At 57.3% G+C, this 21626-nt stretch overlaps 1 protein-coding gene across 1 annotated transcript in view; it reads right to left on the reverse strand.

Annotated features, from left to right (window-relative positions):
- Positions 1-265: 265 nt before the first annotated feature.
- Positions 266-21626, reverse strand: part of SDC3 (syndecan 3) — a 33042-nt gene continuing 11681 nt past the window's right edge. The window contains exons 3-6 of the mRNA XM_040974036.1: positions 7921-8038; positions 6097-6719; positions 4714-5005; positions 266-3943 (exon numbers count right to left, since the gene is read on the reverse strand). Coding sequence (XP_040829970.1) covers positions 3777-3943; positions 4714-5005; positions 6097-6719; positions 7921-8038 — 1200 coding nt within the window. The 3' untranslated portion in view covers positions 266-3776. The remainder of the gene's footprint in view (positions 3944-4713; positions 5006-6096; positions 6720-7920; positions 8039-21626) is intronic.

Below are 21626 nucleotides of genomic sequence, written 5' to 3' on the forward strand. Positions count from 1 at the left end.
CCACCCAAGAGGTGTTAGGGTCCCATTTCACAGGTGAGAAAACTGAGGTCCAGAAGGCCAAGCATCAGAGCGAGGAACTGTGACTGACTGTGCCTAAACTTACACCATCGAAGCTCCTCCATGTGTTTCTAAGACTTCCTCCTCCAAGGTGAGCTACAGTCCCCCGTCCCAGCTCCCACCCTTGCCTGACCACAGGAACTCCATGGTCTCTCTCGATGGCCCCTCCCACACAACCTCTGCATTTATGTCACTCCGGCCAGCACACAGCATTTCAGCTTAATTTTATTTCCTCTTATAAATGGGCACAGCACGGGAAATGTTAAAAAAAAAACAAACAAACAAAACCCCAGAAACAAAATAATCAAAAACCCCAGATCCTTCACAAGGCTGGGACAGGTGAGTGCCCCTAACAGGGCAGGTGCCTGCTCTTATCCCACCATCTCTCCTTCACTTTTCCTCATCAAAAGTTTTGGCCATGAACTCGGGACAGGTATAGTTAATAAACAGGTTATAGAGGAAGAAAAGGGTAGGGAGGCAGGCCTGGGAGAGGAAGGGCCGGACTCCCACCCACCCCAGGCTGGGGTGAACGGACTCACGGTCTTGGGGGGAGAGGGGACACTGTCTTCAAGGGCTCGCTGGAGCCACACTGCCTACGGAAAATATTTACATGCATTTGCCACGCTGGGGCCAGGTGCACGCGGTGCTGGCAGGTACCTGGGGGTAAAGGAGCACCCTGAGCCCTCGGATGGCAGTAGCGACTCCTGGGGCCCAGTGTGGGCATCTCTACAGATCTGTACAGTTTGTGGACTTCTATTTACAGGCAGGAGGCCCTGGGCAGGCAAGTCCAAGGTTGTGGCCGGCGGGAGAAGTCCAGGAGAGCCCAGGAGGCCACTCCTACCCTGGGAAGCAAAGACGGGTCTGCTGCCAGGACCCCAGAGTCCCCAAGCACTCAAAGCCCCAGCGGCAGGCCCACCCAGGTCGTCAGCCACAGGCTCCCAGTGAGGGAGGCAACCTTCTCGGGGGAGACAGAGCCTGGGCCTAGAAGTTAAAGTCACAGCTCCAGACCCCAGCCTGCCTCAATGCCCTGGTAGCCAAGACCTTAGGAAGTTCTCAAGTCCCCTTCCACCCGTGCTTCCAGAAAGCAACAGGGTCCCACAGGGCCCCCCTCTTACGGGCACCGAAGAGTCTGCAGACCCACTTGGCAGGCCTGGAGTCCACTACATCATGTTTCTCAAAGGGAGGGAAAGGGGAGGACCCCGACACACATTGCACTTTGAGGAGCTCCAGCTCATGCTGGCCCCGAGTGCCTTGCCCACGCAGTGGGCTGGCCACAGGAGACCTGGGCTGTTCTAACAGCAAAGCTTCAAGACTCTAAAGCTCGGTCGAGGCCCCGGGTTCTGTGCACAACCCTTGGCCTCTTGTCTCAAATGCTAAGGATACAGAGGAGACTGGAGCCAGTCCTCCTAGCTTGGGCAGGTCTCTGGCCCCAGGGCTGCTATGCCCTGGCTTGCTTTCTCCATACTCCCTGGTTTCTCAGCCTCGGCCTGCCCAGGCCTTCTCACCAGAGTTGCTCTGTCCCCAGGACAGCAGCCCAGCAGGGGGTGGGGGAGAGGGGAGCTGGGACAGCACCTTCTCTGCTGCCTGGACCCCAGTGTTTCTGCTGCCAGGACCACTGAGGCCACGCTGCCTCCTCCAGGTCCCCTGTCCCATTTCTGCCCCTCCACCAAGGCTGGGACCAGCCGGCTTCCTCATGCGGAGGGCTCTGGTATCTGTTAGAGGGAGCCCCACCCAGAAGCAGGAGCCCCAGAACCTCGGCTTCATCACAGCTGACACCCCACTCCCCACCCCACAGAAATTCACTGCCAGGGAATTCTGAGAAGGGAATAGAACTAAAACCTGGTGGGGGTGGGAATCCTGGCAGGAATGAAGGTGGGAGCTGAGGGTATGAGCACTAGCCAATTACAACTCCCACCCCACCCTTTTGGCTCCAAGAGTTCTCGCCAAACACACCCTTCACCACTGGTGATCCCACAGCTCAAATGCCCAGGAAGTGACCCCATTTACAAAAGAAGGTAGACTGGGGCCTGTGATATCCCCACTGTCACCATCACCTGCTCCAGCCCCTCAAACCTCTGCCCTTGGGACCTGGGGTAAGGGGATACGAGGGTGGGGGGCAGGGATCCACTCATCCAGAATGGCCAAGGTGTTTGGTGGATGCGCAGTTGAGGTTGCACAGGGAAGGACCAGCCTGGGGTGGATGGGCTGAGGTTGGCCTGGCCAGGGCAAGGGCCAAGGATGCAGAGGGCCCGGGCGAAGGGCCCGCCCTCTCAGGCACTTTGGAGACTTGTGCCCCGGGAGGCAGATCGGCCCCTAGCTCAGGGCAGGAGGACACAGGGGGACCAGGAGCCAGGTCTCCTCCCTGTCCAGGGCCTTTGGTGCTGGGAAATCCAAGTACCTCCCAGGGCCCAGGGTCCAATGTCAGGATACCAAGCCCTTTCTGCCTCAGCCATGGTGAAGGCCCCAGGCTCCCAGCCAGTGTAGGCTGGCCCAGAGCCTCTCATAAAAGGTGAGGCAGGGGTAAGGCCCAGCCCAGCTGGCAGGTAACAGCCCGAGGGGGCTGTGGTCATGAGCCCCTGGAGCATCCTTCACCTAGGAGAGTGAGCATGGGGTCAAGTGAGTGGTACTAGGCACCCACGTGGGATTATGTCTGGCAGGGGCCTGGTGGGTAGAGATGTGGCTGGTGTGGGTGCCATGGCGTGGGACTGAGTGTGACAGGGCAACTCGGGGACCCAATATGGGCTGATTGTTCCAGCTTGATTCCACCCTCCCCAGGGGGCGCCTGAAAGCTGGAGACCCAAGGGTGCATGGTGGGTGGGAGAGGGACAGAGAGAGGTCACACTGTCACTGCTCACCCAAGCACGAGTCATGACCCGCACTGCAGGAAGCATCAGAGCAACTCAGGAGAACATCTTTGGAAGCACATGTGTCTATAAGAGCTGGTCTTGACTGGCTGGTGGGAGGGGGCTCATGGTGGTGTGTGATTTCATCTTTGTGTTTCAGTCCTGGGTGTGTGATCGGATGACAGTAAGTGTGACAGTGTGGGCAATGACATCTGTGCAGAGTCCCCTCCCAGGAAGGACATCAGAGTGGCTCTCTCCTCCAGTGGCTACCCCCAGCATCCTCAGGGGAAAGACGCAGAAAGAGGTGAAGCCTGGGACACCAGGGCACTGGCGAGGGATGAGGGCAGGACAGTCCCACAACCCCAAGGAGGCCAGGCCAATATAGGGAATGTGTGACCCAGGCAGAGAGAGAGGCCCCAGAACAGGAGAGGTTACAGTATCCCCATTATTTTAAGGGCTGCATTTGCCAAATTATTGGTCCTGAAAACCAGCCTCAGTGCCTCTCTGCCCTCAGACAGCCCTGCTGGGTGGAGTGCGGGCAGGGCCAAGTTGAGGGCTCAGGCCCCACCCCTTCTTCCACCAGCCAATCAGAAGCTTCCTCCTCCTGTTTATGTGACATGAGGTCCTGAAGCCCAAGGCTGGTGGAGGACGAGGGATGAGCTCGTAAGGACACAATCCAGGGCAGATGGCAGTGCCCTCTGTTCTGCATGAGGCTGGCAACCTGGATAGGCCTTGAAAGGAAGGGCAGAGAAGAACCGGGGCCAAGCTCTCCCTCTGAGGCTCAGTCCCAGGCCGGGGTTGCGGGAGGCCAGGCTGAGCCAGGCTGGGGACTGGGCAGAGGGATGTTGGAGGCTGCGGGGAGGCACTGCGGCTCCGCTAGGCATAGAACTCCTCCTGCTTGTCAGGCTTCTGGTAAGTGACGCTTGCCTGTTTGGGCTCCTCCAGCGTGTAGCTGCCCTCGTCCTTCTTCTTCATGCGGTAGATGAGCAGTGTGACCAGGAAGGCAGCGAACAGGGCTCCCACCACCCCACCAACAATCACAGCTGTGAAAGGAGAAGACAGAGGTCAAGGCCCAGAAGTGGAATGAGAACAGTGGAGAGTTCTGACGGGGTGGGGTGCAGGGAGAAGGCCAGGGTGCCTGAAGCTGAGGTTAGCACTGACTGCCGTTCGCAGGCCTGCACTGGCTCTGTTCACACCGCATCTGACTCACACTAACTCACTGGGTCCTCACACCTGCCCCCAAGCGAAGTGTGATGTCTGCACCAAATGAAGGCTGCCATCGGCTGGAGGCACTCCGGTGGTTGAGAACCACTAGGAGAAAAACTCATCCAATTAAATGGTAACTAGCCCAAAGTTAACACAAGATTGAGGTATTGCATTATGTTAGCACTGCGTGTATGCAAAATTACTACCACCATGCTACACAAAGCGAGAAGTACCTTGCCCCAGGATGTGAATCAAGAATCTGGAGATTCTAGGAGATGTGGCCAAGGCATGTCCACAGAGACTGGGGTCAAGAGTTGGAAAAGGTCAAGCTAAAGGTGGGTGAGGGGTTAGTATCTAGGAAGTGAGGTCCCCCATGGGCAGGCAGCATCACCCAGGAACACAGGAGTCAAGGAGACATAGATTAGGTCAGGCAGGGAGGGGTAAAAGAGGGGACAAGCCTGAGGTCAAGTACCCAGTGTTCATTCTAGTCTGGCTCCTAGGACAGCCATACCCTGACCTGGGGCCCAATTAGCTGCCTGGCTTAGAACTCCACCCCAGGGAAACCTCCCACCCTCCACCCCTTGGCCACACAGACCTCAAGCCTTACCTACAAGCACCTCCTTCCGCTCCAGGATACTTTTCTGAGGCAGCTGAGCAGCCGAGCTGCCAGAGTCAATGGCATTGTCCAGGATGCCAGGGCCTGGCCGGGCTCCCTTGGGCAGGGTCCCTGGTGGAGGTGACGGCTTGGCCGCAGCCCCTCCCACAGCCACCACCTCATTGGCCGCATCTGGCTGTGTGGTCTCTTCTTCTGGCAGCTCAAAGTCCCCACTGGGTCCCCCGCTTACTGGCACCTCTAACTCAGCCCGGACGGTGGTCAGGATGGATTCCGGAGTCGGGGTCTGCAGGGAGGTGGGGTGAACCAGGAGTCAGGCCCCAGAACCCCCAGCATGGAACAGCCACATACACACACACACACACACACACACACAGAGTCCCACCAAGGCTAACATTTCTTGAGCTCTCATTACAGGCGGGAGGCAGGCTCAGAGAGGTGCCTGAGCTGCCCTCATACTGAAGTAAGCCCAGCCAGGAACAGAAAGACCAAGGTGGGGGCATGGCAATCATCAAGGGCAAGGGCGGGGCAGTGGAGGAGCTACTTTCCTGATGAGCCGGTAAGGGTGGGCCTGGGGTCTGGCTGAGGATTGGCGGTGCCTGCACAGCAGCTACACCTGCAGCTTGGGGCCTGGACTCCTTGCTCTGTCATTGCTGTCCCGCTTGGCTGAGACTCTATCCCTTCTGGAGAAGTCCTAGGAAGGACCCGGGTTCTGCCACCACTGGCTTAGGGATATGGGGACCCACAGGTAGGTCCCAGCCTCAGGACCCTCCATGGAGAAGTCAGCTGCTAGGGTGACCGTGGAGCATGGATCAGCATCGCCATCTCTGTTCCTTGCCCAGACTATAGCTCCCACCTCCTCGGTCTACATGCATCCAGGTCTTCTAATACTTTCTCCCTGTTCCCTAACACACAGGCATGCATGCATACACACCCTTCCTCACCCCAGACATCAGCCCAGCTTCAGGTACCAGCTGCCTGGGCACCAGTTGGGGATACCCAGCCAGTTGTGGCACATGGGGAAGTAGCCAGCCCTCCTCCCTGGATGTCAGCTGCCTCAGCATAAAAGGAGACATCCCGAGCGCCACAGGGGGCAGAGGACGCTATGCAGAGAGAGCATACTCATGGCCAGATGCCATGCCTCCACGCCCCCTACAATCACCCAATGCCCTTTCTGCCCATGGTGTTCCCATAAGACCCAATAACCCACTCCAGGCTTCCACCCTTTCCGCCCTCACTGGCCTACTCCACCAGTGAGTCCTGACTCACAAACCTCCTCTCTGAAAGCCCCTCATCCTTGGCCCTGCCCCTTCTGCCCCCAGCCCTGACCATTGTGCTCTTCCCCTACTCTGTCCCCGCCCACAGCCCCTTACTTACCTGAGCCATCTCTGTGGGCCCAGGGGCAGTGGTGCCCAAGGGCAGGGTGCTCCTCTCAGAGATGGTGGGCTCCTGGCTGGTGGCCGGCCTGGGAAGGGCTTTAGGCCGGGAGGTAGCTGTGCTGACCGGCCGGGGGGTGGGCACCTCTGTGTCCAAGGGGAGCCCCGAGGTGGGAGGTGAGGGCGCCACAGGTGTGCTGGCTGGGGCTGTGGCGGCCGTGGTCAGCGGAAGAGGCAGAAGCCTCCAGATGCCGGTGGTCCTCACCACAGCAGTGGTGCCTGCGGAAGGGGGTGCTGCGGGGATGCTGGGGGCGGCGGTGGCCACAGTGGTGGGCATGGTGGCCACGGTTGCCATGGTCGGGGCTCCTGTCGTGGTGGCGGTGGTGGTGGCCACAGTGGTGGCCATGGTGGTGGCTCTCTCACTGGGCTCTTCCGGGACCTCTGTCACTACTGGGGGGCTGGTGACTGGCTCCGGGGTGGGGTGCTCGGAGGGCAGCTCTTCAAATGGGGTGCCCACAGGCTGGATGTCCGTGGTGGGCAGTACAGCAGGCGTGGTGGACACGGCTAGGGCCACATCTGGACTGAACCGCATGGCTGTCTCAAGGCCCGACTCCTGCTCGAAGTCTGAAGAGGTGGGGGAAGAGGGAGAGAGCTAGGGAGCTGGGTGACTGCAAGGGGCACAGGATCCTAGGTGACAAGGACTGCCAAGCTGGGGGACACCCTCCCTTCCCTGTCTCTCTCTGCTCAACTGTCTCAGGAGATGCGAGGAAGCAAGAAGGCACCGCCTGGCGAGAAGGCTACAAGTTGGCAAACTTCCCCTAACTCTTCCTTGCCAAAAATCCTTCTAGAGACCACCTCTTCCAGAAGGCCTTTCCTGACTGTTCCAAGACTACCTAGTCTAGAACTTCTATTAGATTGCATCCTGCCAGCGGAGCGGAGGCAGACACACTGCAGACCTCCATGGGACTGCGGGGAGCACTGGACAGGCCTTCAGTGAAGAGGCGGCAGACCCATGGAGTCCCCCAGAGGCCTGGGTGCAGCAAGAAGGCCTGCCTGCAGGGAGCCTGTGATCCAAACAAGGAGGGAACAAGCTGAGGGAGGACTGGAACATAGTGGTAAGGGAAGCCAGGGACCCTGAGAAAGGCAGAGGAGGGCTGGCAGTCAGAGGGGCGCTGGGATAGAGGTGGCACCTGTCAGAAGCAGGCTTTCAGCATAACTGTCCTGGAGAAGGGTTCAAGGAGTAGGTTAGGGGCAACCACAGGCTGGGAAGCTGCCAGTCTGTACGGCCCAGGCTTGCTCCTCTTTTCTCTGTGCCAGTCTGACTCCTGTCCCAGATCCTTCTAGAACTCTCAGAGGAAGGTCCAATTATGAAGCACCTGCCAGTGGCAGGGTAGCTCAGTGGTACTGAATCCTCTTCTCCAGGGCGGGGCCCAGAACCAGCCATGCCAGATCCCACGGGAGGCACCTGCCTGGCTCATTGCTATCCTGACCTTGCCCTTGGCGATAGCTGTTGGCACCACACAAGGCCGCCTATCAGGCTGTCTCTGTGGAGAGGCAGCTACGAAAGTGCTGCACATAGCTGCAGCAGTCCTGGGGACCCCAGACCACAGAGGGCATCTTTCTGCGTCTTTCTAACAGGACCCTGTCCAGAGTGGGCAACCCTCCCAAGCCTGGCTCTATATCCTCCTTGCTTTGGGGGTCCATGAGCTAGCCCCTGCTTATCCTCCTGGCAGTAAATTCACCCCGCCCCACTTAGCCTAGCCAAGTCCCTGATGCTGATTGGTCCTTGCCAGTAGGCAGGGCCAGGGTAGGGGAGGTTACTTACAGCCTGAGCCTGACCCCGAGTATAGGTCATCCAGTTCATCATCAGGAAAGGAGTCGTCATCCCCTGAGCCCTCCAGGTCCACGGGCCTCTCAAAGTTCTCACTGCGCCAGCGCTGTGTCTGGGAGGGAAGAGAGGGACAGAGGCTCAGGACCTGAGGCCAGCAACCTGGACATGCCAGTAGCCTCGGGGACAAGGGACATTGGGTGAGCAACTGAGAGCCAGGAGGGCTCAGTGCCCCCAGCCCCACTTCCACAAGGGGCCACTGGGCTATACAGACAGGTGGCAGATAGGTGTAGAATCTCAGCCTACCCACACCAAACGCCTGGCATTATCCCCAGTCCCCAGAGCCCAGGGGACGTGATGCGGTGATCCAGACAGATGCAAAGGCAGGGTCATCAGACACGGGCGCAGGGGAGGGAGTATCTTGGAGGAGGGCAGGAAGGGAACACAGATCCAACCCTGGCCCTGGGGTTCCCCTGCACTACCCACCCTATGGTGCCTCAAGGTCAGAGTCACAGTCAGCAAGCTACTCTCCCATCTGCTGTAAGGGTCTTGGTGAGATCAGGAGCCGGAAGGGGGCTTCTCCAAAGGATAACAGCCTAAGCTGGGATGAACAGGAATTAGGGTCCAACCCTACCCTCCTCCCAGCAGCCCTCTGGTTGGAGCCAATGTGCGGCACCCAGAGATGCATAAACTTGACCCTGCTCTACCACCCCACCATGCATAGCCCTTGGTTCCAAGCCTAGCCTAGGTATAGTAGACCCTGCCTGGCAGGAGGCAGGTGAGATAAACTCCTGATGGTAAGATACCAAGGATACAACATTTGGTTCTTAAGTAATTGAAATGGAGAAAGAGAAGGCCTCTCATGCAGAGGGAAGAGGGTAAGCAGTACAGCTTGTGCCTGGGAGTTGACCCTGCCCACCACCCTGTGTATGCCAGCCATTCTGCTCCTCCCGGCCCGGGGACATGTGTTCTGCCCCTTGTCCTCCAAGTTGGTGCTGGTCCATTCCCACTCCCAGTGCCACTTGTTTTGAGAAGCCCTCCTGCTGTGAACTCCCAGTTCACAATGCCTGTTATCTTGGCAAGCCACCTTGTGCAAGTAGGGCTTTGCTCAGTGACCTAAACCAGAAGATGATGGGTAAGGAATGGATGTAGAAGCTGTTGACTCCTTCACGGGCAGGTAGCACAGCGGGGGGATAGGATTGGAAAGGCAGTGGGGGTCCCAGCACAGCACGTTGGCACTGTCCAGCTCACAACTTTGGGGAAGTAGTCATTCTTTTGTTCTGACTGCACGTCCCGTACTGTTCAGCTGAACTTGAGGGTTCCATGCGGCTGGATACCTTGAGCACCAGCTGCAACACTGTCCTGGGCAATGGGGAGTCCAAGAAGGTGTGTGAGCAGAAGCAGGGCCTGCACTGGCACTGCGCATGCCCTCTGCCTCTCGTTTCCCCTTTCCCCACCCCCAAAAGCCCCTTGTGGAATTTGTTCTAAGCCAGAGAAGGGAATGCAGTCCTGGCTTCCTGCCCTCAGTCGGGACCACCTGCTCCAAAGCCCAACTCATCCCTGCCAGGGCAGGGAGCCAGGAGTTGCCCTGTCACAGTGCGTGCGTGCGCACACACACACACACACACACACACACACACACAAACTGTTGAAGTAATGAATTAATCAGTATTTACTTTCTACCAGTTGAGTCACGGAGTGGAACAATTACTGTAATTGCTCCCATGACTAATTGCTGGGTCTTCCTCCTTCTCAGACGTTCCGGAGCTTAGAGCAACTCTCGTCCAATCTGCCCCGCGCTCACTCTGCCCAGGAGATCCCGTCCCTAGAGCCAGGTGACGGGCAAGGGATGGAGACAGTGGAGCTCCCAGTTCATGGGCACCACATGGGCGCACAAGCTGGCAACTTGGCCCTGTGGCTCTGCTCCCAGGCCAGCAGCCCGACCAGGTCCAGGTAGGGCAGGGCTGAAAGGGCCAGGGCTCAGGCTCGGGCTCGGCCTCCGGGCAGGGCTGCACTGCCAGTGTCTTTCCAGGCAGGTTAGGCAAGGCCTGAGCTGCAAGATTCTAAGTGGTCTGATTACCATGGACCCCTAAGTTAGGCTTCAACTGGGGGCCGGCAAGGGTTTTTTAAGATTCCCCAGCCACAGTGCCTGGTTCCAGCAGGAACACCTGTTCCCAGAAACGTCCACCCAGGTCCAAAGACCCGCCCTGCCCACAACCATGCAGACCCTCAGAGTGACACCAGGAGACATGGAGAGCACACACAGACACACACCCCAACACACCACCTACAGGCAGCACAGGCAGCAAGCAGCGGTGGTGTGCCTTTGGGTGCAGATCAGCACCTGTACAGGCGGGCAGGGGCGGGAGGTGAGGGGTGTACTCTGCAACTCTGAGCTAGGGAAAGATATCAGCCCCCCACTCAGGTAGTGCTCACCTAGATACTATTCATCCCTAGTGCAGTAGCCATCGACATGACAACCGTTACCATGACGACCATCTCCTCCATGCTAAGACCTGGAGCTCCAGCTCCCCACAGAGATGGGGGGAAAGAGAGGGATCATGGAAGAACAGAGGGGATGACAGGGAGGGGAGGTGGAGGCAGGGATGGACAGGCAGAGGGGCAGAGGGGCACAGGGCGGGTGGGGATGAGAGGGAGGGAAGGCAAGAGTGGGTGGCAAAGAGAATGAATTCTCTCCCCGTCTCAACTTAGCCTGAAGCTGATGGGATCAAAGAAGCCGAGGAAGGAGCGACCTCCATGATTCCCCAAACCCGCACCCAGGAGAACATTCTCTCCCCAGCAGAGTGGGGACGGGGGTGGGGGGAGGGAGGACAATGACCCAGGCTCCCTGAGCCCGCCTTGGAACCAGTGGGGCTTGGCAGGCGCATCGAGGACTCCTGGCAGATGTAGCTCCTTGGGGAAGACAAGCAGCAGAGAAAACCTCCAGGGAGGAGGAGGAGGAGGAGGAGAAGGGTGACAAACAGCCTCTGACCCCCAAACGACCTCTGCATTTGCATAATCCCATACATAATGAATGTAATTATCCATGCCAGTCCCTTAAAGAAACACCACATCCAAATGCCTCAGGACCGTACTGGCCTCTCCCTGTCCCTCACTGTGCACCCTACAGAGAAACTCAGAGCCCCTGCTATGGGTGCTAAGAGGCTCCCACCCCACCAACACACATACATGCTGCAACTGAGAAATGACATGGGCAAAGTCCTCACACAGACACACTCCATAACTCAGCAGATACACTCACATACACACCAGCATACACACACTGCAACTGAAAGATGACACGGGCAGCGTCCCCATGCACACATACTACTGAACTCAGCAGACACACCCCCAGCATGGACATGGACATACACACACACACAAAGTAACTGACAAAAGGCCCTACCCAGTAGGGAGGCACGTCAGGGAACAGCCCCACGCACTCTGCAGCACACAGGCAACACGGTCGGCCACACACCAGCATACATCCAGCCGCTTACTACACACACCCCGGGATGCCCACAGACAGGCAGTGCTCCCCTCTCCTCACCTCACACTCCCGGTAAATGTCACACGCAAACCTCAGCGACATCTCCTGACCCCCTACTTTACATTTGCCTCACCCGAGGTCCACACTGAACTGCCCTCTGCCACCCCAAAACACACAAAGACACACACACACATACACACACACACGCACACACACATTCATCTCCTGAATAGCTCGCTTACACACCACAGCCCCTCCGACAGCAACACCAGCCTTTTCTCCCACTCATACCCCACATGGTGCACATGTCTCTGGGAAGCCCCAAGCCTCCTACTCCTACCACCCCACAGGACTTCCCAGGGCAGCAGGGAAGGCAGCCTTGGAGGGCACCCCAGAAAGCTTAGAGATCTCTATCCACTGCCACTAAGGACCTGCCGTCACCTGCTCTGCTTCCTTCCTGATCACAAACTCCTAGGGCTTTGCTATCCCCATTTCACAGATGCAAACACTGAGGCTGGCCCCTGAAACCTGACCCCTATCCATTCAGTAGCCACCGCCAGACATACAGCCCAATTGAAGTCCGGGTCACTTCACCTGTGACCCACAGTCCCTGCTCCCTACAGCAAGATGTCAGCTCAGCGATAACCACAGCCACCCACACCCACACAGCAGGTGGCCAGCACACCATGTGCTCCAGCACCTGCTGCTTCTCCCCAGCGCACAGCCCACACATCCCTGAATAGGCAGGCGCCCCACCAGGCGTACACCCCCAATGGCATGCCAGTCCCAGTCCCCTACACACACCCACACACACACATACACAAATATCCTTCCTGAAACAAACAAGCGGATTTTGAAAGGTTTGTGTAAAGTGAAATTAAAAAGATACATTTATTTTGATACCAAAACAAAGTAAAACTGGTGCACACATAGGGTTTTCATCAAATTCATGAAAAATGCACATCAAAACGTCTTGCATTTCACAATGTTTTGCACTCAAATGTCTTTTATTCCCTGTTTCCATGAATTTTTTTGAAATGCCTTTGTCCAAGTGTACATACGAAATGGCATAGCACGCTAAGCTTCTGCCTGTGGTACCAACACCATTGGTGCAGTCCCAGCTGCTCCATTTCCGCTGGCTCCCTGCTTATGACCTGGGAAAGCAGTGGAGGATGGCCCAAGTCCTTGGGCCCTGCACCTGCATGGGAGACCCAGAAGAACTCCTGGCTTCAGACTGGCTTAGCTCTGGCCCTTGTTGGCCATTTGGGGAGTGAACCATAGGATGGAAGATCTCTCTATAGTTTTCTAACTCTGCTTTTCAAATAAAACAAACTTTTAAAAAATGCTGGGGTTCCCTTGCCACCACTCCACCTTAAACTTAGCTCACAGGCCCTAAGGAAGAACCAGCAGTGATCATCAAGCCCCTGCCACGTGCCCTACCTTGCTAGTTTCCAAGCAGCTGAGGAGGCTGCCCCAGCTCCTCAGGGCCTGTGAGGAGGAGCCATCTCCTGCCATCTCCTGCCCCACCCGCTAACCCACCAGGACCAAGGTAGGTGAGTAACCCTACAAGAAAAGACAGGCATGCAAGCTTCCTGCATCACACATGCCACCCTCTCACCTGTCGCTGTGAGAGCAGGTGACATGTTCTACAAAGCCAGGATACCTCCCTCCTGCTGCTACTGGGGGAACCCAGGTCTCCACGGCAGAGGCCCAGCCACAATGAAATCACTCGGCTAGCGCTACCGCAGGCTGCCAGGTGAGCCACTGACCAGCTCCAGCACCTCGGGTTCTCTCACTTGTAAAAGGACAATTGCTAATGGAGCCACACGGGAATTGTTAACAGAACCCCAGGACCCCACACTAGGCCACCACGGTGCTCGCTCATGCCCCACCTCTAGAGTTGTTTTTCTGCAGTTCATCTCCCCGAGGCCTCCACTTTCCTCACTCATAGGACAAGCAGCAGAACCTGACACTTATACCCATGCCGCAAAGGACACCATGCCTGGCCAGAGAGGCCTGGTGGCACTGACAAGGCCACACAGCCAGGAGGAGAACAGGAAAGGCTGAATGGGGGCTACGGGGAGGGCAAGTGGCAGAAACACACAGACGCCTGAATTAGGTCAGCTGGCAGCGGGCCAGGGCCCCGGCAGCCCTGCGCGGCGCTGATGATCACACTGCAGAAACTAAGAATAAAATCAGGAGTAATTAGTTCTGCCCAAGCTCCCTCCCTCTCACGAGCCAACCTCAGCCTGGGCTCTGCTGGCGGCCAATACACCGCAGTACGGGTTGGAAGTCCAGCTTCAAGTTCAGTCTTGGGTTCCAGTCCGGATCTACTTCCTTGCTGGGCGGCTCCAGCAGGTCACTTCACCTCTCTGAGCTTCTGTTTGGGTGCATGGGTACAGGAATGACACACATCTCCTGGCTGCTGTGGGGCGCTGCCCAGGACACAGATGATGCTCAGTACCCATTCATGAGTAGTCCCACAGCACCTGTCTTCCCCCACATGCCTCAACTCCGATGTTAACCTAGGCCTAAGACATCACTGAGTTCAGTTCACTTTTCCTCCAGCTGTGGAAACTGAGGCAGAGAAAGCAGGCAGCTCTGAATTAGCCTGCCAAGGGGGTGACTCAGAAAGGCAAAGGAAGTGGCCCAAAGACACACAGCAGGTTCACCAAGCAGCTCCCAGAAGCAGGGTGAGGGCGGTGGTGTGGTCCCTGCAGGCTCTACCTTCCCCAGCTCTGTCCCCAAAAAGCCCTCAGTCCTGTAAGAACACTGCGCCCCTCACACTCTCCAGCTCCACCCTGGAGACCCAGAGCACCACGGCAGGAATGTGCGCCGAGGCCAGACGGCAGTACAGCCAAAGGAGCTTCACAATGCAGAGCCCGGAGCTGGCAGGGGGAAGGCAGGACGCTTCAGCACTGCCCAGACAGCTGCTCTGGCCAGGAAGCCAGGGCACCTGCTGGAGAAGGGGCCCCCAAGCTCCAGGGAGCAGAGGGCGGAGCAAGAGGTGCCAAGGAAGTAGCTGTGGGCTGCACAGACCTTTCTCTCCCTGTCAGTCAGCAAATCCCAGAGACATCCCTGGTCCTGCTCTTGCCCATGCACCTGCATGAACTCAAGCCCCAGCACCCTATCCTCCTCTGGCCCTTCACTGGCAATGGCAAGTACTGCACAAAGGGCATAAAGCATCCATCCAGGCCAACCCCCTACATCCATCTTCTCTGCAGAGGGAACAGTGGCAGTATAGCCTTGCCTACCAGACTCCTGTGCTTCTGCTACCAGTTCCAGGCCTCCCCTGCCACCACCCCTCTAACCCCAGAGTCCCCCTGCCCACTGTGACTCCCCCTGCCCTGCCCCAACCCAACAGGACAGCAGGCAGCACCCCGGCTTAGCAGACCAGGGCCACACCAATGCAGACAAGCCCCCTTCTTCTTGATCTGTTTTGCCTTTGCCCCATTTGGAAAACAAAAACTCAAGGCTGAGGAGTGAAGTGTTCTTTGGACTCTGATGCTCTTGGGCTTCCAAGCAGCAGTCCCTGGGACAAAGAGATCTGGGGCAGCATTATTTTTAAGGGGCAAGCGGAATAACCTACATAGACAACAACAGGAGACAGGCAGAACAAGGAAGAGGAGGCAGCTAGCAACAGCTGTGTTTTCACAGTCCCATCTCGTCTCCCCAGGCCAGTCCCAGCGTCAATGCACTGCAGAGGGCTTTTTGTTTCAAAAATGTGGCAGGACATAGAAGACCACTGGTTGGACACTACATGGTGCATACTGCTGACAGCCCTGGCAGATGGTCGCTCTGAACCTGCTCTCTGTTTCCAGACACAATCATGCCCACCCGGTGAGGCTCCCTGGAGAAGGCTGGCTGAGATGCTCACATCACACCAAATGGCTGGGCCAGGGGAGCCTATTAACATTACCACCATTGCGAAGTGTGCAAAGTGGGTATGAAAGCCACGTTGACCTTGGTCACGTTGTGAACTCACTACCCAGGGGGCTTCTCGATGCTGCGATACCCCACGGCTGTCCCAGGAACTCTTTGGTGGCACATGAGGGGCCATGTTCCTTTGTCCCCAAACCTTCCATGCTCTTGTGCTATCCCCAAATGCACACCAGCCTGGGGCATTCCTTAGCCCCTTCTTTCTGCTGGGACTCCATGGCAAGGAACAAGGAGAAGCACAGCAGGAAACGGCAAGGGGCTGGCAGAGCCCAGCAGGCCAGCCACGTCTCACCACAGACGCTGGCGTGGCAGGGCCTGGGCTCTTTTCCTGGCTCTTACCCACTGGCAGCCTCGCTGGCCTGTAGTGCCCAGACACCACCCGCCCACTCGCCTGTTCTCTCCACCCTCCTCTTTCCCCTCCCCCTGCCCAGTTTCTGGCTCCACCGGCCCGGGCTGGGAACAGCGGTGTGCCAGGCCAGCTGTCCCACAGCTGCCCACTCGGTCTCCCACACCTGCAGAGGCTGATGGCTTCACTCAGGGCGAGCCAGGCTCCCTCGTCAACGCAGAGCTGGGATGCCTCCCTGATGCCAGTCCTTGAGCCTGTGCTGGGAGAGCAGGACCACCCACGGAGGCCCCAGCTCCCAGCTGCCCCTGCTCTGCCCACACAAAAACCATTTATGGTTTCAGGAACACTGGGTGCCTTCAGGCCTGCTCCTGCCTCCCGGATCACCTTCCCCACCATCTCTGCCTGGCCAGAACTGTCTGAACTGCTTCATCAGTATAAACAACATGTATTAAGCACCTACTGTGTGCCAACCTTGATTCCAGACATACAGGGTTCCCCATGATCAGCAGAACAGGTCTGTCCTGATGAGGCCCAGAGGTACACGTGACCTTGTCTGTGAGCTCCTCAGGTATCACATACATAGGCCAGCCACTTCCCAGCAAGACCTTTCTTAGGAGCTTTGCGCCAGTACCCAATCATGTCCCAAGGAAGAGGCGGCCAACCACACTCCCGTGACCCCCACAGGCTCTGCACTGGATCCCACCCTGCCCATCCCAAGCCACCTGAGGAAGCAGGGGATCTTCATCTGCATATAAGGAGGCAGGCTCAGTATGATTGAAACCCTGACCACAATGAACTCCACATCCTGCACCCCAAGGTTGTGGACGGGGTCCCCGTCTGTGACATGATCCCCCTCTGCAGAGCAGCTCAAGCACTCGCTGGATACCAGGCTCTTCATAGGCAATCCAAAGCTCCGAAAAAAGAAGCACTGGGCAAAAGCCACACAGCAACTAAGTCAAGGATTCACTCAACTTCAAGGTCAAGATCAGCTCTGCACTGAGGACTTTGCCTCCCTGGGGCCTCACTTTTCCTCAACACACAGCTGTTTGGCGGGGGAGGGGCAAGCATCCCACCAGCACCCTGCACAGACAGGGAGACAGCCTGAGGCTCTGGATCCAAGTCAGGACAGAGGGCAAGGCCTGCTCACGTGGCAGGTGCCCCATTCAGGTGAGCCGCTGCCCCAGCCCATGACTCACCAGCAGGTGCCTTTGGCATTGGGTTGCTGCCAACACATGCACAAGGGCCGCCCAGTGCCAGGGCCTGGGGCCTCTGTGCAGCAGGCCAGCATGGAACCAGATGCTCCAGCCCTGTTCCTCACTTCCAAATCGCCACTGCTCAACGCTCCTTGCCTGGCTGAGCCTTAGCTTCTCTCCTAAGCGATTAACCCATAGAGGTGCCAACTGTGCCAAGCAGCTAATGGGCAGCAAGCAGGAGCCAGGACACCACAGCAGCCCCACATAAGGTTCACCCCAACATCATATATGCCTGCACTGCTTCCCCATGCACTTGCCACTCTGCCAACACCAGGGCTGCTCCTCGGAAGCTCACTGCTGTCCGAAATAAGCTTGTTTTTTTATCGGCTGGTTTAGTATCTGTCTCCTGCTATGCCAGAAGCTCCTGGGGCAGTGACAGGGTGGCCATGGCCACCATTAATATTTGTTGGATAAACACTGTGGATGGGACCACCCCTTGCAGACCCACATCCCCACTTCCTACCCTCGGTTACTGCATACTCGGGTCAGGCGCTGTCCCTCCTCTCTCAGTCTCCCACATGTGAACCCAGTGGATGAGCAAGGGATCCCTCTGGTTTGGAAAGAGGGAAAAGAAACAGAGATGCCTCCCAGTATATTTTTGTCATAAAATCTTTATGTAAATTATATGCAAAAAACACGCAGATCCGCAGTCTCCCAGGGGAGCCTGCCGCTCCAGCCACTCTTACATCAGGCTTGGGTAGTGGGGACAGCACTCTCAGGGCGTCTTCTCAGCGCCAGCCTTGCCTGATTCCAGTCCAGCTCATGGTCTCAGGACCCAGTGGAATGGGTCTCCTTACCCTGTGGGCTCCAAGGCTGGGATTGGGTAGCAGGTGCACTGCGGAGTGGGACCTAGTGGAGGGGAAGAGCTGGGAAAGCAGACTGGTGCTCCAGGCCTTAGGGCAAAGGGACACGCCCCCAATCTTAAAAGCTGCCTGAAGCCAGTTGAGCCCCCACCCTACCTTAACAGCTCTGGGGCTCCCCTGGGCTGGCCTCTAGCCTCTTCCTAACCAAGCCCTGCTGGAGTCAGTTGGAAGTAGGCCTGGCCCCACAGCAGTCCTGGGAGAGCTCAGGCCTCTCATACCCTCCCCAGGCACAGGTCAAGCACACAGCCTGAGGTCACATGCCACCCACAGAACCAGAAGGAAACGGTCCAAGTGTAGGTGTCCAGGCTGCGGGGCCCCTCGCCCTCCCACTAGCCGGGTTATTTATAACCAGTGCCGCCCAGAGTTTGCTCCACTTCCAGGGACAGAACAAACCACAGGGCCTAGGCCACAGGGATCTCATGAGGTGGCCCCATCATCATCCAGTTGGGAAACTGAGACAGGAAGCAAGGAGTCCCATAGAAACACAGGGGGCAGGGCTGGAGGAGTCTACCAGAGGCCCACTGAGGGCCATGTTGACACCAGCACTGCCTGTTACCCTGACGAGGGTCTCTGTGGAGCACAGAGGTGGTTGAGGACGGGCGGAGCAGACTGGCAGCCGAGTCCTTGTTTCCTTTCTTGTGTCCTGGGAGACCTGTGGGGGCAGGGACTCTGATGCTCAACTCCCAGGTTCAAATCCCAGGGCAGGTGGTCAGCGGCTGTGTGTCTTTGGACAAGTCAGCCCACCTCTCTGAGCCTCACTTTTCTGCCTACTATGAGGACATGATAATCATACTGACCTCAAGGGTAGGAAAACTAAAGAGATGACCCAAACAAGTCTGTCCACTCAGAGCTTCTCCCTGTGACCAGGCAAGGTGCCTTGGTTTGCCCACATGTACAGGGGACAATGACAGAGCCCAAGGATGGTGAGACCCATTCTCACACCAGCAGGGGGTCAGCAGGTGCTCTCTGGGAGCCCCAGGACTCCTGACTCCCCTCCCCAGCCCCCATTTCTCCTCCTGATAATCTTTCCTTCCTGTCTCTGAACACCAGGGGTGAGGGGGAGGGGCTGTTACAGATCCTGTGCCATGCGTCTACTCTATAATTCCCCAAGGAATAAATCCCTCTCCTGGCTTCACCGCTAGCTGCCTGCCATATTGCCCCTTCACACTATTTGTGGGACACAGGCAGGCGAGGACAGATGTGCCCAAGAAGTCTGTTATCAGTCAGAACCAGTGAGGACCACAGAAAAGTAAGCAGGGCCCTCGTCCACCCTCGGGGCAGGGGCGGCACCTGTTACATGCAGACACCAGAGGACTCAGTGGCTCTGCTCCAGGCTCTATAGTCAAGAAAAATGGAAACATCTGTTCACAGGGAAGAAACCTCAGTGACAGGGCTCCTAAGGGCCAAAAAGTGAAAACCACTCAAACGTCCACCAAAAGGTACACGTAGAGATATGGGAGACGGCTCCACACAAAGGGACAGCGGTGTGATGACCAGGCAGGCCGTCGTGGGGCTGAGCTCACACAGCACCACGCCGAGGGAAGGAAACCAAGCACCGAAGCCCATAGCATGCAGGATGACACCTGCAGGAAATGCTGACCCAGCAAACCCGCAGATGTGGAAAGCAGCGCTCTGGTGATCCAAGCCCAGGATGCTAGAGACAAACAGGTAGTGGCTGCTAACAGGGATGGGGTATCATTTCAGAGTAAGAAAACAAGGTTCTAAAATGAGTGGTGCTTGCAAAGCTCTAGAAACACCGCGCCGAGCCCTAACCCACAACCCTGCCATTTCCCAGGCGCGGGATCCAGTCGGAGAGCTGGTGGCTGCCCCAAACCAGCAGGCAGATGGGCAGGCAGGCAGCCCAGGGTGCTGCGTCCTTGAGTTGTGTCTACTGCTAAGGGCCCCGGGACACTACCCCAGGGCTCCAGGTTGCTCGCGATGCATAACCAGCTCTCTTTGATGTCACCACTCCCTGGCTTTGGGGCCATCGATAAGTCAGACAAGGGCTGCCTAAACTAAACACCATGCCAGCACGACATGTCCTTGATCTTGGGATGTGGGTAAGAACTGGCTGGTTCAGGTGGCAGCCAGGATACAGCGGGACACTGCAAGATTTCACCACACTGCTCAGAACAGCAAGCAATTGAAAATGTCCGGGCTGTTTGTATCTGGGATTTTCCATTTAATATTTACAGACCGCTGTTGACCCCGGGTAAATGGAACTGCAGAAAGTGAAGCCACAGATATGAGTGGAGAATACTGCACACACTTTGGACTGATGAACTGTATGGGATGTGAGTCACGGTTCAACAAAGTTGTGGTCCCAACAGAAATGAGGGTGAGGGGCCTGGCATGCCGGCTTAGTGGCTAAATCCTTGCTTTGCACACGCTGGAATCCTATACGAATGCCAGTTCGTGTTCCAGCTGCTCCACTTCCCACCCAGCTCCCTGCTTGTAGCCTAGGAAAGCAACAGAGGGCAAACTAAGCCTTGTGGCCCAGCTCTTGCATGGGAGACCTAGAAGAAGCGCCTGGCTCCTGATTGGCTCAGTTCTAGCCACTGCAGTCACTTGGAGAGTGACCCAGCAGATGGAAGATCTTTCTATCTCTCCTTCTCTGTAAATTTGCCTTACTAATAAACAAAAAGTAAATCTTTAAAAAAAAAGAGAGAGGGTGAGGCTAAGGCTCAGAGAGGGCAAGAAAAGTGCCCAGGGCCACACAGCACAGCATGTTAGTCACACCAGATCCTCCTGGGCCACCGAGTGACCCTGACCTTGTCCCTCTACACATCCTCCCCACTTTGAGACCCCCACCTCCCCAACAGGCCTCAGGGGAAGTCGCCACGGCCCACCCCCAGCTCCCAGGTAAACATTTACTCTGTAGACCACACTGGGCGAGGACCAGCTCCTCCACTGTCATCAACTGCCCCTTCCGTGCTCGTCAATGGCCACTTTGTCAGCTGAGGACCGTGCAAAGGGGCAGGTTCAGTCCAGAGTCTGGGGTGAGAGCCCGAGGGTGGGGGTGGGGGACACCACACTCCTACAGCCAGCCATCCTCATCCCTGGCCCTTGGTTTCCCTAGCTACAGCCCTTGGCAATTCTGGGTGGCTCCCCTCCAGCACCACAGTCTTTAGTCCATGTGTACCAAGAGGCATGAGAGGCATGGCAGGGAAGGGGGCAGAGGGCACCAGGCAGGACCCCAGTGGCTGAACACGAGCCTGGCTTGCTCTCCTCCCTGTCCCTCCCCACCCCGGGCAACCTAAGGCAGCGCCAGCTCCAGGATCCATCCCTCAACACCCCAACTCACCTCTACTTGGCTCCTAGGTCCTGGCCTCCACCCAGACCAGCTAGCAACTGCCAAGCCCCCGGCTGGTTTCCGCTCTCTGTCTCTGTACAGGGGCCCTTCTATCCAGAGGACTGGGCCTGGGCCTGAGCTGCCGGGCCTTTGGCAGGTGCACGGCATGCCCAGCCCCTAAGTGTGCACCCTCACTGGGCTGAGCCCCCTCAGCCCTCTGTCTCCAGCTCCACCGCCTGGGCAAGTTCCTCCCTCCCTGTCCCCATCACAGAGTCATTTAGAAGGGAAGAGGTGGCCTCTTGGAGCTCACAAGTAACACTACTTGGGGGAGGCAGGTCAGAGAGAATCTGTGGGATGGCAGAGATGGAGGACTTCCTGCTCTGTGCGTGGGGAAGTCAGAGAAAACGTCAGGCATCTCTCCCAACACCACCACTAGCCACTAGAGAGCCCAGGGCCTCTGTGGGTCCTGCCAGCTCTTGTGGGCTCACAGTTATACCCCTGGCCTTAGCCCAAGCCCTCC

This window comes from Ochotona curzoniae, unplaced genomic scaffold (assembly GCF_017591425.1).
Source record: "Ochotona curzoniae isolate NIBS_2020 unplaced genomic scaffold, NIBS_Ocur_1.0 contig_2404, whole genome shotgun sequence".
Classification (NCBI taxonomy): Eukaryota; Metazoa; Chordata; class Mammalia; order Lagomorpha; family Ochotonidae; genus Ochotona; species Ochotona curzoniae.